The sequence below is a fragment of the Penicillium robsamsonii genome (assembly GCF_028829455.1).
Source record: "Penicillium robsamsonii strain IBT 29466 chromosome Unknown utg000005l_segment0_segment0, whole genome shotgun sequence".
Lineage (NCBI taxonomy): Eukaryota > Fungi > Ascomycota > Eurotiomycetes > Eurotiales > Aspergillaceae > Penicillium > Penicillium robsamsonii.
Genome location: NW_026643223.1, coordinates 3,438,947 through 3,454,702, shown reverse-complemented (window position 1 = coordinate 3,454,702; position 15,756 = coordinate 3,438,947). Strand labels below are relative to the sequence as shown.

General features: G+C 47.6%; 4 protein-coding genes across 4 annotated transcripts; 1 reads left to right on the top strand and 3 right to left on the bottom strand.

Moving 5' to 3' along the window:
- Nucleotides 1-1,280: 1,280 nt before the first annotated feature.
- On the bottom strand, nucleotides 1,281-2,165 carry N7447_009335 (uncharacterized protein; the record flags this gene model as incomplete). The annotated part of the gene is made up of 1 exon (XM_057233597.1): nucleotides 1,281-2,165. The coding sequence occupies one exon, from the start codon at nucleotides 2,163-2,165 to the stop codon at nucleotides 1,281-1,283; it is 885 nt and encodes a 294-aa protein (XP_057083139.1).
- A 534-nt stretch (nucleotides 2,166-2,699) lies between these two features.
- Nucleotides 2,700-4,214, top strand: N7447_009334 (uncharacterized protein; the record flags this gene model as incomplete). The annotated part of the gene is made up of 1 exon (XM_057233596.1): nucleotides 2,700-4,214. One exon carries the CDS (start codon nucleotides 2,700-2,702, stop codon nucleotides 4,212-4,214), a length of 1,515 nt encoding a protein of 504 aa, XP_057083138.1.
- A 2,920-nt stretch (nucleotides 4,215-7,134) lies between these two features.
- On the bottom strand, nucleotides 7,135-11,902 carry N7447_009333 (P-loop containing nucleoside triphosphate hydrolase protein; the record flags this gene model as incomplete). The annotated part of the gene is made up of 11 exons (XM_057233595.1): nucleotides 7,135-7,753; nucleotides 7,834-7,914; nucleotides 7,983-8,172; nucleotides 8,255-8,680; nucleotides 8,731-8,846; nucleotides 8,898-8,969; nucleotides 9,023-9,134; nucleotides 9,191-9,505; nucleotides 9,560-10,726; nucleotides 10,784-11,819; nucleotides 11,882-11,902. The coding sequence occupies 11 exons, from the start codon at nucleotides 11,900-11,902 to the stop codon at nucleotides 7,135-7,137; spliced, it is 4,155 nt and encodes a 1,384-aa protein (XP_057083137.1).
- Nucleotides 11,903-14,082: 2,180 nt separating this feature from the next.
- Nucleotides 14,083-15,477, bottom strand: N7447_009332 (uncharacterized protein; the record flags this gene model as incomplete). Its single annotated transcript, XM_057233594.1, has 1 exon — nucleotides 14,083-15,477. One exon carries the CDS (start codon nucleotides 15,475-15,477, stop codon nucleotides 14,083-14,085), a length of 1,395 nt encoding a protein of 464 aa, XP_057083136.1.
- Nucleotides 15,478-15,756: the final 279 nt, after the last annotated feature.

Sequence of the window (15,756 nt, the reverse complement as noted above, 5' to 3'; positions counted from 1 at the left end):
CTTCGTCTCGAAGTGATTTCGGGGGGCCCTCAACTCGGGCGATCTTGGAAAAGCATCCCGCTCAGATATCCTCTTTGTTTTCCTGTCTTGAGTGCGATATCGAGACGGTCCAACAACGATCTGGTGAGAAGATATGTAATCTTCAGGTCGGAGGTATCTTGTATACGGGGAAATCTGAGACCTCCGATGGTCATTAAGAAGGGCGTTGGCCGAGTGTATAGTCTGATCTGCCTCCCTCACATGCCCAGAAATAGTGATATGGAGCGCATTTCTGACCTTGAGTTCCTTCCAACGAAAGGGTGAGAAAGCATCCATCCCTGGAACAGGGCAAAGCCGACACGTTGATTGCTCTAAATCTCCCAGAAGCTTTTGAGCAGAAGCTTTATCCTTGACCAGCAAATATCGTGAGATGCATGTCTGAATATAGCTCTTATAATGTCCTTGCGTAGTCTTCTGCAGTTTCTCAAGTTGATCAAGTAGTGGTGTTGGATCTTCTACTCGGCAAATAAGTTCCATCAGACATGCCGCCTCCACTTCATAGTCCCCAAGCTCGCGCGCAGACAGCAAGATACCTTGTAACTCACGATTAGGTGGAAATTTTGGGTCTGGGGGTGGCCAGCCTGGATTCTCAGCTTCGGTGGGGATGTAACTTGGTATACCCCCCACCCCATATGTCATACCGGTAGCATATACCGCGGGTCGTTGTCTTTCTCGCGCATATGAGTGATGATCATTCCAGTGGCGATTAAACCGTTCCTTGGCCAGTATGAAAATCATATAGGGCCGCGACCTAGTCAGTTCCGGACTGTGTTCCTCGATGAGCCTGGCATGGTCACTGGCATGCTGTAAACATCGCTTGGCTGTGACTGTGTGTTCGTTCTCCGGTGCATAACTCGATTCGATAGCATAAGTCAGTTCAACCAGAATGCTCAAGATAGCCAATTCGGTTGATTCATCATACTTGTCACTTTCCAAGTCCTCAAGCAGTCTTCTAAGTGGATCCTGATCTCCTTCTGGCGTTTCGTGATCGAAAGGATCATTGAACAGATCAATTAGTACTCTATGCGGATCGTAGACATTGATCATAGATATAATCACGTCAGAGATGTCCCAAATACGTTCGCTGTCTAGAAGATCGTTGTAGATAGCTGTCCACATCGGTCGATCCGGAGGCAAGACATCATTGATGTAAACATTTGACAACAGATCCAGCAGCTTCCGGAAAACTTGAAGCTGTTGAGATCGCGGTCAGCAAAGTGTTTCCTCCTTCTGGTTTGATCTCACGGGGCTCGCACTTCTGTCCAATCCACCGGTTCGGCAGGCTTCTGATCAAGATAGTCGGAAAGTTGTAGAGACAACCATTGCTCTACATGTTCAAGGACTTGTGGGGTCGTGCCTTCACATATATCCCGCTTTGATAGCCCTTCGAAAGCGCTCTTTGCGCATTTTTGAATTATATCCAAGTGCCAGGAGTACAATTCTGGAGTGTGGTTAGGGTCCATTTTCTGGGACATCTTTAGGGTGCCACGCGACTGTAGATCAAGTAGTTTCCGATAGGCTCCTTGTTCTTGTAATAAGTCCGCATATTCGATCATTACGAGAGGAAGATTGAGATGTTGCTGTAGATTAAAGTTGAAATAGTCCACTGCATCGTGAAAGTGGCCAAGTCGTTTCAGCCGCGCCAGTTCTTCTAGATGCCCCTCAATATCATCGACAAAATCCAGGTTGAAATGCAATGTGACGTCCTTTTGCGAGCTAGAACTCAAAGTTGCCTGTTCATGCGAGTGGGAGGCTTCGGTGGGCAATGTATTGATATCACGAGGGCTTTGTACTGAGGAGATCAGGTGCCTTCGTTTGTCGGTAAACCGACAATCTGTTTCTGAGAGGTCCGACTCATTCTCTAGTGATGAAGCGTGTTTCAATTGTTGTCGGTGGAAGGAGGAACGACGTTTGTCAGTGTAAGGTGAGTCTTTACGAATTTGTGTTCGGCCTTGACGTTCAAATCGCGCGGGCGCAGGCTCTAACGGCCCATCTTCCTGCCAGTCTATCGGTTGCCGGCAACCCCGACCTATAAGGCTATGGTGGTGGTGGTGGTAGTTGTCGTTGTTGCTGGTATTGTTCTTCATCTCTTCTCCGGGTTCGCCCAAGGTGATGTCGAGAGGCATAGCGACTGACAATGATTATTCTCACTTTCATACACGCGTAAAAGAACAAGAGAAGTTTTCAAGCAGGTACGACTCTGGGATACCTACGTAGTATTCATTAGTCATATTGCCCAAACGCGCGATAACAAGACTAGTTGAAACAGCACTCTACGGTGACACGTCACACAGCCTGCCCCCATCTCGTTCCCCGCTTAGTGACGCAATCTCACTGTAAACTCAGCTGAGGGCTGGCTGTGTATTATCTCCCAGCGACGATCTATACTGTACGTGACTCGTAAGCTCGGTCGGCTCAGCCGCTTGGATCACCGACGCCCAAAGCGAGGATTGAGTAAGTCTGTCCCGGCTGTCTTCCCCTGATTGCCCTTTCTGAGTACTCTTTTCCTCTTTGGCTTCTTCGGTTCGAAAAGAAGAGGGGGAAAACAATAAGTCATGCATACCCAAAGCGCTCATCCACCCGCTCGATTCTCCCGCAAATGGGGTCCTACCTTTAGCGCATTGGATCATTTATCCAATGCAAGTCTTTGCTCCCATGAAATGGGTCGTGTCCAAATTGACTGTCGATTTCGCCTGTCGAAAACCCAATGGGGCGTCATTGGTGGCGGCAACACCCCAGCTGCAGTACTTTACATGGATCTGACTTTCGATCAGCCAAAAGACTGTCAGCTGACAAGCGCGGTAGTCTCTATCACAATGCAAGAGTCGGATACAGACCCACAGAAGATTCACAAGCAGACGGCTTCCAAAAGACGATCAAAATCAAGGCCTCATATGCACGACCCGGACCATGGCTTTTCTGACGCTTCTCTGAGATATCTGGCACCAGTTGCCGTGGATACTATTGGTAACCTGACAACACAATCAAAGCGCTGCCTTCAAGTTACTCCCTACTACGGTCCCCACGAACTAACAGGAAAACCCACCCAAATCACGATCAAAAAGAACCGGCGTTTTACGCCTGAAGTCAATGTTTTCGGGCAAGGCGGAGGAGGTGTGGGTTTCGACTATGAAAGATCCAGTGAGCAAACCAGTCGATGGACTTTCACTGGAAAGGTGCTTTCTGGAAATCACTCCCAGCATATCAATCCGGTAATCAACAGGTCAGGGCCACGGCATAGTCGCAGCCATCCTAAGTCCGAATTGGCCATGTACCGTACAATGAAGTGGGAACTCAACGAGGATGATAACCAACCCCAGTCCCAGCATAGCAGTGTGATTCATACGGCATTTACTTTCGAACATGACATGAAGCCATTCTACTTGGAAATCCAGATTCAAGGCAAACTTCAACGAAAATCGGAGCAGCTTAAAGGGAATATGAAACAACTACTGAAGTTTCCATCAAATTTAAGAAAGGAACAGGGGACTGCGCTGATGCGAGTTCACCCAGACAGCACAACAAACCATACACGACGACTGGATCGAATTGCACAAGGCTTGTCGTTGAGTATGGAACGCCTCAATATGGAAAACATTAGCGTGCAGCTACCCGACGCGATGCCTGTATCGTTCGAACAGGATACTCCACAACCCTTCGCCGACCCAGTGCCAGCATTGGAGGATCAAACTGAAGGGAGGTCACGAGGCAACATTCATCTATTCTCAGTGGATACGCCCGCGCACTCATCACCAGGAAAGATAAATTCGAGCTCACGCCATGCAAGAACCGACCCAATCCCGACAACTGCCCGCAATCTAGAAATGTTAGCACAGTCTCTCCACTCTAGCCAGTCTTCTGGATCATCCACTTTATGCGGCATTAATACGGCCAACATTGTGTCACAATTTTCGCCACCCCAAAATGAAAGGCGGCAGAATGGTGAGACGAGAAAAGAAAAACTCCGGCCTCAGGCGACGACGCCGTCCAAATCAGTGATTATTAGTCAAGGAATGATGACGACAGAGACGCATAAGGAAAGTGACTTAGAAGACATCGTCAGCCAACTATCTCAATTCCCTACTTTGATCTGGATACTACGGTGGGCTATATGGATGTTTTCCTTCTACCCACGCACAATCACTGAGGTTGCCCAGGAAAGAAAAAGTCCTTAAGCAGTGCGTATCAGGCTGAAAGTGTTGACACATTGATTTTCGGTTTTCTTTTCGCGCTTATCACTTGACTGGTAGCATTTGTAATATCTCCTCGCCTGGGGTTTCCACGCGTCTCGTAAATCCCTTTGACTGCATATAAGTTGACATCCTCTCTCTGTCATCGGCCTCGTATTGACTAATCTGGTCATGGATTTATCGGTCAAACATCCCGACTTTCGATATTTCATTAGAAACAAAAAAGCAACAACCGGAGTCTATCAAGCTCAATACGGCCGAGTTTAGGGGCCAGGCCCTGGGGAGAACAGGTTGCATGCGTGATAGATGATCTCGCTCGCTTGAGATTCGAGTGAAAGCTTCTCGAGATGATAAGAATCGTCATCGAAACCATAATCACGATATAAGTCCACGAAGGAAAACTCAGTCGAGACAGGCTGCTGACTGAAGACGCATCTTTCAAGATCAATTTTACTCACAATAAAATCACGGCTACGACATATATTCCTTCTTTACGTACCAGCTTCCGCAGCTAGCGATGCTGGAGGTTGATTTTCCGAGCCATTAACAACTAGGGCGCCACTGTAGAAAAGAATCCCTACATTTACCAATCCGTAGCCCCATGCCATGAATCCACAGAACGCCGTATCAAAAGTTGGTAGAGAAGTTGGTTGGGCCGAGTACGTGATAACAAGGAACATGGAGCTCGTTGGTCCAGATCAATAGCAAAAATGTCTCACCTAAAAAGGTCGGGGCGACAAAAGGAAAAGCAAAGGACGTTGGTCGAGAGGGGGAGCTGGGAATCTGGTACAAAGTCGAACGGATGCCTGGCTGAACGCAGAAGGTTTGAGTGGCCAAACATTACATATCGGCTCTTTCTTCAATGACGCTTTCCCTCTGCCAGACCTAGGCAGTCCATCTCACAATTTGAGCGAGGTTGCCACTGACGCGCAACCCAAGAAGAGCCTTGTTGCCCAGATCGACCCTGTTCATTCAAAATCCGATATGAAATATCGGAAATCCACTTCCTTGGCCCTGAGAAATGACGATTTCAAGTCCAGTCTAAACCGATATACGCTGTGGCAAACGGTAGAGAAGGAGAAGCGATTGATCTCGAATACATTTATGTTTCTATTCTATTTGGAAATGTCCTTTCAACTGCTCACGCTATCCTGTCATTATAGCAATGGTGCGGAGCCTCAACTGTATAAGCAACCCCGTTCTTCTTACCACAAGTTTGCCTCGCATGAGGAGGCTTCCGCCTCTGTTCAGGAATACCTAACGACAGGAAAACGTGTAGAGAGCGACGACTGCAATAGCATGGTTTCTTAGATCAAAAAGCTCTACCTGCCGCTTGATCCCGCATCAAGTAACCTTTGTATGAAGACCACTACTAAGGAGTTTTGAAGTTTAAACCGGAAGTCGTATAGCCCTTGACAAATATGACATTACATATTACACTATGATACTGATAGTCTCTGTGATATTGGCAGTGGTTCAAACAAGGGCGTTGATGGAAACAGTGCTCCCAGAGCGGTACTCTCGGGGTATCAGCGTACACATTTTCGTGTTTTGTCTAGTATCGGGGTGTAGAGGATAAGCCTCGGCAAAAATCAAGTCTCTCCAATATACTCCCTCCTTGAATACTTCTTGGAGGCTGATGTTTGTATAAGTGACGCGACTAGGTCGCGGACTTTTGTGGTTGGGATACATACACAACAATGATGAGTGTTGCATTGATGACCAGAGCTCTTCGGAATGGTTTGAATAGTTTAGTTAAGGTTCGTCCAGATTATATAATCCTGTCTAGTAGGAGGTTTAATGAGCTTTCATTGGCTCGTGACACAAGTCCCGCCTTCCTTGGATGTAAGTGCTTATGCTTGATCTCGAGAAGGCTTTCTAAGTAGATCAACCAAATGCATGTACATGATTGGTATAGCCAGCCTACGTACTACGTGCATGATGCTTCCAGTTCTAGTCATATGCAGATGCCAAGATGCCAACTGTTTCAAGGGAAACAACGCGACCCAATAGAATCCTGCCTTTGTTCAGCTGAAGGGGTCAATGCAGTGGTCGCGCGATTCGGGTGGTTTTCAACCGGATTCTCACCCTGTCTAAAGCGCACTCACCCTTGTCACCCCTGGTCGCGCGTTTCTCACCCTAAACTCACCCAGGCGACACCCACCGAACTATTGTCCGCACATAAGCCACACGCCGGTGAGTTAGTAGTTGGGTGGGTGACCACCAGCGAATCCTCACTGTTGTATGTTTTTGTTCTGTTGATTTTTTTGTAGCCGGATAATAAATGTATGGGTCCAATCTTCTTGATGCACTTTGAAGGAGGTGGTACGCACACTTGTGGGGACTGGACACCGGTAGTAGTTCGGTGCCTTGGCCAAGTGAACGCATGTTTGACATCGTTTGATCGGCAATCTGCTCTGAACGCTGATTTAAAAACCCTCAGAGCGATCGCGCGGCATCGAGTATGCTTTCAAGGCAGTTTCAAATAGGAGGTCAAGTCAGGAATATTCCTAAGAAATAAGAGGCTCAACGGAGAAATTTACAGCCCCATTATCATCGGAGTTTCGCCCGGGTTGTTACGGGCTAAAAAACGAGAGATCAGCCTTGCCCCAGGTTAGTCCATTCGAGCACATTTCCGGGAGCCAGTTTTTAGGCGGGGTATTACACCCCAGTGAGGCTCTAAATTAGCCTGGAGACATGGCTAATCGTTTGTCCACTAACGCTTTCAGATATTTAGACAGTCTTGGGTTATCTCCGCAGTAATTCACCACTCCTGTCAAGATAAACTCGCGGTCGGTTCTCTAGAACCCTACAGAGGAGTCGCTGGGTAGCTATAAACTGGCTTACATTACACGTCGAATTCTACCACGTACGGAGGGAACACTTATCAATCTCCATTGGCCAACTAATGCCCGTCATTATCAAGCAGGCTGCTAAAGATGCTATCTTTCCGATTACTCAGAATCATGGGTGTATCCATCTCTACCACTTCTCCCCGGTCTAGAACAACAACCACATCGTAATTCAAAAGAGTGTGAACACGATGTGCAACTGTAAGGAGTGTGCATGTACGAAAGGGATCCTGTTGCAGAAGTTCTTGCACGCGGGAATCGGTTTCCATGTCGACGCTGCTGGTGCCTTCATCTATCAACAAGACCCTAGCGTTGGTTGCTTGTATCTTGAGCATTGCACGGGCAAGTTGTAGCAGTTGTTGCTCGCCTCGAGATAGCGATAGACTGTCGTTTATTTCGGCATCTAACCCGCCTCTTTCAAGTAGAACACCATCCCAGATCCCAACTCGTTCGAGAGCGGCAATGATGACTGCGTCGGGGAGGTCTTCGGTGGGGTCTAGATTGAATCTGATTGTACAGCGAACCATTATGAGCGGTGTTTGGGAAATGGTGACCAGCCTTTGGCGGACTTTATCAGGAGGAAGTGTAGCGAGGTTAATCTTGTCGATGACAATCGACCCGCTGGTCACAGTGAGCATGCCCAATAATGTCGATAGTAAAGAACTCTTTCCGCTAATCCATTACGCGGTGGAACGTTAGCCAAGACTGATAATCCTAGCACCAACTAGGAATCTCAGGAAGATGAGACTTACCTTCCAGTACGTCCGCAGATACCGATTCTCTGACCTGGCGAACATCTCAGAGACACATTGCTCAGTACTGTTGTTTCAGGACTGTTTGTGGTTTGTTAGTAATGTGAATGAAATGTGGTGATCGCTCAGAGCTATTGCGGAATATATACTTATACTGTGCAGCCATCCCTGTGATCTCAATAGCTCCTTGACCTGGCCAGTCGATGGGAATTGTTTCTTGCCCAGTGACATCCTCACATGGTGTCGTAAGTTCAAATTGTTTGACGCGTAAAATTGAGCCCAGTGATATCTCCAATTGTGTCCAGCCCGATATTAGAGATGAAAGGCTACCATTGAAGGCTTCATGGAGATGAGTCAGCCGGGGGAAATAAACAATCAAGTGGAACTCTTAGCAACGTAAAGTGCTATGAGAAAGACATACCGAGGACGCTGTTGAGCGATACTCCAAGCAATCCGACACTGGTTGTATGCCTTAAGGACACTGCCAAAGTAACAACAATGACCGCCTCGGCAGCGACGATAAGGTCCAAGACTAAGGTGAGCCAGCGCTGAATGCAATGAAGCATATAATATGTGCGCTGGGTAACATCCAATAATGTTGAATTCGTGGTCCGAAACTCTGCTTCCCAGCCAAATGCTTGGATTGTAGCGAGACCCTGGACCGTATCAAGTAGATGGGAGTACAACGGACCTTTGCTTTCCAGCTCCAGTAGTCGAAGTTGTCGTGATGTCTTCAGATAGAAATGCTGCAATAAACAGACCGAGATGACCAAGAAAGGCACAGATATTGCCATGTACTTTGACCCGGTCGCAATCAGTGCAGCATCGGCAATTGATGAAAAGAGATCTAAATTAATTAGCGAGAATGGAGGCTGGCTGGAATGGTAGCGGTCTTACTTGATACCGTGATTAGGATGCCAATAGGCAAGTCGCTTTCTATCAGGGTCATATCCTGGCTAAATCGATTTATTATTGACCCGATGTCAGCAGTAGCTAGAAATTGAGGCGTTGCCCTGCGGGTATCAGCAGTTGACCGAGGCAGAAGAAAAAGGAGCTGAATGTACATTACAACAGTCTTCAGTATGAGGTAATGAAGCCGACGCGCTGTTGAGGGTGAGATCAGAATGAGGATAGCCCTGTAATTCCGTTAGGAGTATAAAATGGTGTATTATCGGACAGAACGCCTCACCAAACATAACCACCATTTCCGAAGGTGTTGCAAAGGGCTAGCAAGAAATAGACAGTGACATAGAGTTGCTTTTGAGCTCCTCCACGGTCAGCCCATTGCTTCAGCCAAATGTCTAGTAGAAATAGTTGTTAGCTAGATCGATAGTAGCACAAATAACAATCCACATACGACTGTATGTGCTAGAGAACACATTCATTATCACGAAGAAGACAAATATCACAGCATTGGTCCACCCAACATAGCGCAAATAATACATGTAGACAGCAGAGTCCCCTGTTGCCCGCCTGAGATCGTCGACCTCATTCGCGTCGGAGACCATGGCGGCTTTGTCCTCTATCACCAGCCCTGGGGTCTCATTCGACCCCTGAGCCTCCACATCATCAGACCTGAATCCTTGGTAGACATTCCCCTTACAGAGGTCTTGCTGATTTAGACGCCCATCTGAAAGAACATAAATCTGATCCACACACGGCAGGTGCTCCACTACTAAGGTGTTAGCCCATAATCGGCAACAATGGTACTTTGGAGGGGGCCTACCTTCATGTGTGACTAAAATAATGGTCCAATCTGCTTTTCGGAGCAGTCCATTGACTCCCAAAAGACGCGTTATGATAGTATCCTTGGTCTTCCGGTCCAGTGCGCTAAATATGTCGTCCAACAACAAAAGCTTCCTGCGAGCATACACCGCTCGAGCAAGAGCCACACGATGCATTTGACCGCCGCTCAGTATATGGCCGGATCCGTGCCCAATTCGCGTAGCGTCTCCCTCACGAAGCAGATCCAGATCTGGATTGAGATCACAGGCGTGAAGAACAGATGTGTACCACTTTTTATCAAAACTTCTATCCTTCACTGGACCGGGCGAGAAGTTTCCACAAATCGCATCCCGGATGGTGCCACTTGGGACCCAAGGTGTTTGTGCGCAGAAAGCAGGTTGTCGAATGGTCACTGTTGTGGATCCTGACTCGCACACTGCTTGGCCAAGGATAGCCCGAAGAAGGGTCGATTTTCCTGATCCAACTGGCCCTTGGATGACGACCAGCGCTCCGAGAGGGACTTGGAGATTGACATCTCTTAAGACAGCTTTCGTCGAAGCGGATGGGCGGATGCTGATACCTTCCATAGAGATGACAAGTGTTTCAAGATCAGTGCTATATTGTGGGCCATTGAAATGCATATTTTGTGTTTTGGTGATATGCAGAGATTCATCAACTTCCGTTTGACTCGTGCATAAAAGACCATTCAGTGGCCGTTGATGACCGGGTTCCAGCAGAAGGAATGCTTGCAATCTATCGAAGGATCCGGTCGCAGCCGTAATGGAAGGGATAGCGCTGAGAAGCTTAGAAGCTGGATTAGTTAGAAGGGTTATAATAGACAGACTGCTGAATGCCTTTGTAGCATTCAGTTCATTTCCTTGAACGGCGTAGACCATGAAGGTCAAAGCCGGAGCTAAGGCCCAAGGAATATTCTGGATCATATTCTTCCAGACAATGCTCCATCGGTACTTAGCCATTTGACGGGTTTCTTGGACTCTTTTCCTCTGTACAAGACGAATAAAGGTTTGACCCAACCCAGTCCCCTTGATTGTTTGGATACCTTCCAGAAGTGAACGGGTGATCGCAATGCGTTGCTGCACGGCATCCACCCATATTTTCTGGTGTGTTCCTATGTGCTTCGAGATATAAACAGCTCCTCCACTAGATACTATCGCCAACTTTCAGCACATTATTGCCATGGGAAAATTGAAACTGGTATACCTACCGAGAACTATTGCTAATGGCATCAGGCAAACCCAACCCAGCCGAAGCGCAAGTAGCGTAATGCCAATTCCCACTTCGATTGTCCGCGCCCAGAATTCATTCAACTCGATTAGACATGCGATGATCCGGTCAACGTCGGTGGTCATTAAAGTAATTGTGGCAGAACGATCACCTAGGGTGCCATCTGGGATTTGCAGGGCATGGTCATATATCATCGACGAGGCTGCCCCTCGAAACACTGTCACAACCCGGTACAACATCTGATCGTATATGAGATTTGATATGGCTATTCCCAAATATATTAGAAGTGTTGCGGCGATGAGACCGTAGCCTTCATTGCTTGCGCTGTGTTGGTTATCAAGCCAGCTGAGAACAGATGAGATCAAGAACGGCTGCGAGAATGTAAAACCGATCGAGAACAAGCGTGGAAGTACGGTCACAGCAATAGGACCCTTGAATGCTCGGCCCATTTGCCATGGGAATTCGAAACGGCGCTCCGGACACCGTCGTAAAACCCAAGCCCTCAATGCTTTCCGCGCCGTTCCTGCGGACTCCAGGGGCCCGTCGAGATGATCAAGATCCTCATTTGTAAGCAATGATCGAAAGCCCTTGAGAAATAGACGGTTCAGCCACCACATGAATGATCGATTGAAAATTCCACTTGTCGACTCTGGTGGAAGATCTTGATAGGAACCAATAAGGTGTTCCCGCTTCCCCAGGCTCTCGAAAAACACCATTGCAGTCTTCACAGCGACACTGACCGTGAATAGACTAGTAATCAATGTGTTCCTGTGGGACAGCCACAACGTCCGTGTCTGTACAATGTCGAAGAGCAACGTGGAGAGAAGGTAAATAGCGAGGAGTGATGATGGTCTGACTGATCGCTCATCTTCAACCCACGACAAGATCACAATCTGCACTGCCACTGCCAAATTTATAGCACTCAATGCCACAGAAAGCTTTGTGATTGACTGAGTTTTCTTGGCCCAGCTGATTAGGAGGACAAGTTGAATCAGGGCAAAAACCAAGGCAGTTATCTGAGGTGAAATCGTCGTTATCTCGTGTTTGACTCGGCTAGTGGCGATTTGAAAATGCTTACGAGCTTTGCTAATCTCATCATATGAGGCTGTGTCCGCACATCTCTCTTAAACAATATTTTCAATCGTAGAGGACACACGAGGAGAAATGTGACCGCAGGAGCGAGGCCTAGAATGGCTTGCTCAAACAATAACGTGAAATCAAAGCTATCGCGGCACCCGTGATGTATTGCAGGGCCAAAACTATCGTCAGCCTGGGGTGAGCATCCTGGTGATAACGAGGTAATGTCGTGCATTCTTCCTAAGCTGTTGTCCTTCCCTTGATGAGATGAACGTGAAGGGGAGTTAACACCTGTTTGGAAGATAACAAACTCCTTTGGCCTATGAATTTTACAAATGTACGATGACAGGGTTCATGTAAGCAGCGGGCAATTCTTTGTCAGCGCCGTTATACCAATATTTCAAACAAGCAAAAGCCAAATGTAGACCCCGACACTGTATGCTACCAAAACCAATATAGTCTGTCTTGGCGCCCCATCTAGATCCATCGCGCCATGCAAGCCCCTATAAGCATGACACTATGTATCCTTTTCAAGTAGTGCCATGAACTCAACCTATTATGCCTAATTCGTTACATCATATAGAGAAGGTTTAGCGCTACTATAAGTACCACTTTGTTATCATCTTTCTATCGGTATTTTTGGTATTTTCTAGGGTCTTTTAGAATATAACCGCTAACCATACCCCAATATTGTTAACTAGTGGGCCACCTTTGATAGCTAGCTCTAGACCTCTAAGGGACTACATATATAAATGGCGATTCATGGTAGTTGGTTAACCTTCTGTTGGCAAAAGGCCGGTTAGTGCGACAGACACAAAAACCTGCCGTAGGTGGACCCAAGGAAACTGTGGAAGTACCCGGTCCTGTTCCGATCGTAGATTTAACAGATCACAGACAGGGTATCAGGTTAACTATCCAAGTTATATTTGCTGTCACGTACTCCGTTGAACATGAACGACGTCTACCACTACCTCCATTCAATCTGACTCAAGCTCAAAATGTTGATGACCCAGCTCTTCCGTCTGCATAATCAATTCTTCCACAAAGAGGGAGCTCAAAAGTCCCAATGCCCCAAACGCTGCCAGTGCAGACCAGATTTTGTGCATAGCATCCTTGGATGCCTCTCAAATGAGATCCTGCAGAGCAGGGGAGATGTCGGCTGTTCGCAGATAAGGAATAAAGCTCACGGCCTCGCTAGGGTCTTTCACCAATACCAGCGAAGCCGGCAATGTGATGCCGAGACATCCTTTCGTATTTGGTGGTGCAGTCACTGTTGGGCAAGGCATTTAATGGATTGGTAATCGGGTACGTACCTAACTAGATAAGATGGATCATGTTGTATTCATTAATTTCGGGCCTATCTTGCATGGTATAGCGGGATATAATCCTTGTCATCGTGCCGTTATCTCGGCAGCGGCAAGTCAGGGTGGAATCAAGAAATGAAGGCCTCAGCAGCCTGAATGGATTTGTAAAGCTTGACCAAAGCCTAAATCACATGGAAGCTGTCACACTCAGGAGATCGACCGTCGCTCGCTTTTGTGGTGATTAGGTTGGATGTAGCACCATTCAGGGGTTTGATAAACGCGGTCGTTAACCACTGGATCCCGGGGGGGGCGCGCGCGAGGGTCGAGTTAGATACGAAACAATGTCGCGACGAGGGTTGGTGGGCTCAGAATTTTGGACATCGCGGGAGATCTCCTAGTTAGCATCGGTATCCTGTTGAAGTGAAGGCAGGAGAGAGGGGAAGATAGTTGAGTCAGGAAAGTAGGCGAGTCCACAATATTATCTAGTTACTATCTGATCAAACCATCTTTTGACGAGGATGTGTGCTTCACCCATACAACGGTCCAATATGCCCGGACAGAATCGCAACATTTCCAACGCCTGTGGTGACATGTATATGTATCGCTTTGTACAGCAGCCCTGATTTGAGAGCACCACAAGGATATAGTCAACAATCTGAAAGCTTAGCATCTACATATCTACTTTTTCTACTTTTCTAGCCGCGTTGTGTTGCGGCAAATAGGTTGTTAGACTTTGAACCCAGATGGTTTTAGCCTAAGTTCTCGTTCTGAGATAGGTTCCTCCGGCAATCAACACTGTTTACTGACACCGGCTTTCTCTACCCACTCTACAGGTTCAACTCCTTTCAACCACACGTCCTCCCTGATAATATATGCCAATGCAGGGCTAGTTGGGGAATTATTTTACGGGATTTTTTTCCCCCTTCTCAATATCGACCGTGCCGACTATTCCCCCGCGCACAACGGTCTCCCCGACCTTCATCCTTCCTAGCTCCTGTTGAACCCCTACCTTGAACGCATGTAGATCGGGCGGATCATTCCGAATCAATGCCTGCTTCGCTTCAAAATCCCTCCACCATGGATCATCTTTCCCACGCGTGTGCGGAAGCAAATGCCAGTCCGACAAGCTCTTCTGCTCCTCTGCACTGAGATTCAACCAAGCATACAAATCCTGCCGTGCAGTTGAGCGTTGTGTCCGAGATACCTGCACTAGGGGATCCCGGCGATTGATGGTTCCTTCACTATTTTTGGCGAATTCAACCTCTTGCGGCCATTCCATGACTGTCGCTTTTAATCGCTTCCCGGCCCAGTATATGTACGGCGGAGAGTCGTCGTTGTTGTGGAACTTCCGCCACCCCTTGAAGATTCGAGAGTCATCACAGCCAAAGCCGTAGCTGATTAAAATAGTTGGGATGATCATGATGGCGATGACATATAACTGCGTCGCTAGGTTTGCCATTCCCAGGGTAACAACATGGACCACGAATGATACCCATCCGATCCATTGCGCAATGCGATATATCCACGGAGACAATGGATAGACATCTGTCACGAAGATTGGACGCAGCAGATGCTCTGGGATGAACATCGTTACCGCACGGGAGTCAGGCATGATCACCAGGACCTTAGCGACCTCGGGTCGCCATTCCCGGCTATTTTCCCTCGGTCGGGATGCCTCTTCCACTGCCTCTGAAATGCCATTCTTTCTCTTGTTATTCTCCCACTGCAAGAGCGCACCCCGAAAAGTCGTCGGAAGCGGTCTCGCAACAGCAACAGCCCGATTAATGGCATTCCGACTCGCCTGTAACATGTACGACCGGACAGCAATCAGGATGATGATCGCAATTGTATTAGCAAGCCCATACCAATCCGCACTCAGCACTGTCATGGCGAGCAAGAATCCTGTGAATACAAAACTGATCACCCCCGCGACGACAAATTTCCTTAATTGGACTGTCGAATTTGAATTCGAGACATCTTCAATCTCCCAGTAGACTAAACTCCGCGAGAGCTGAAAGTCTTGTGCGCTCATCCATCGAGTGAACCAGGCGGCGAGGTTACCTGTTACTATTCCACTGGAGATATTGTATAATGTGAAGATTGGCTGTTTGGCGCGGAAGCGGTCACCAGCGAAGACAAAGCCGGCAAGGAGTGGCATAAATTCGAGCCATTGGCTGGGTGCTAGCCGGCCGACCGAGAGGTTCACTTCATCTGCACCAAGGAGAGTCACCAGGCCCAACGCATCTATCTGGAAGGGGGCCCAGGTGGAGAAGACCTTCCAGGGGTAGACCATTCTTTTTTTCCCTTTCTTGATCACAAAGCCATAGAACCACAAGTGAAAAGGGTGGTAAAAAGGCGAAGTGAGGAGGGGTAAGCTGGGTAAGTTAATACGGCCATTTCTGTTCTTTCTGTTTGTGCTGCGGCTGCAGTCTGCCTGACAAGGCTACTTGAGTTTGTGTCCAATCGGATTCATATTTCTGTGGTATTTGTTCTGAAAATGAGAGAAATTATATTAATCTTGAGCTGAATAGAAATCACAGAAATGTTCAGAATATCAGGTTTTCATCTCAAT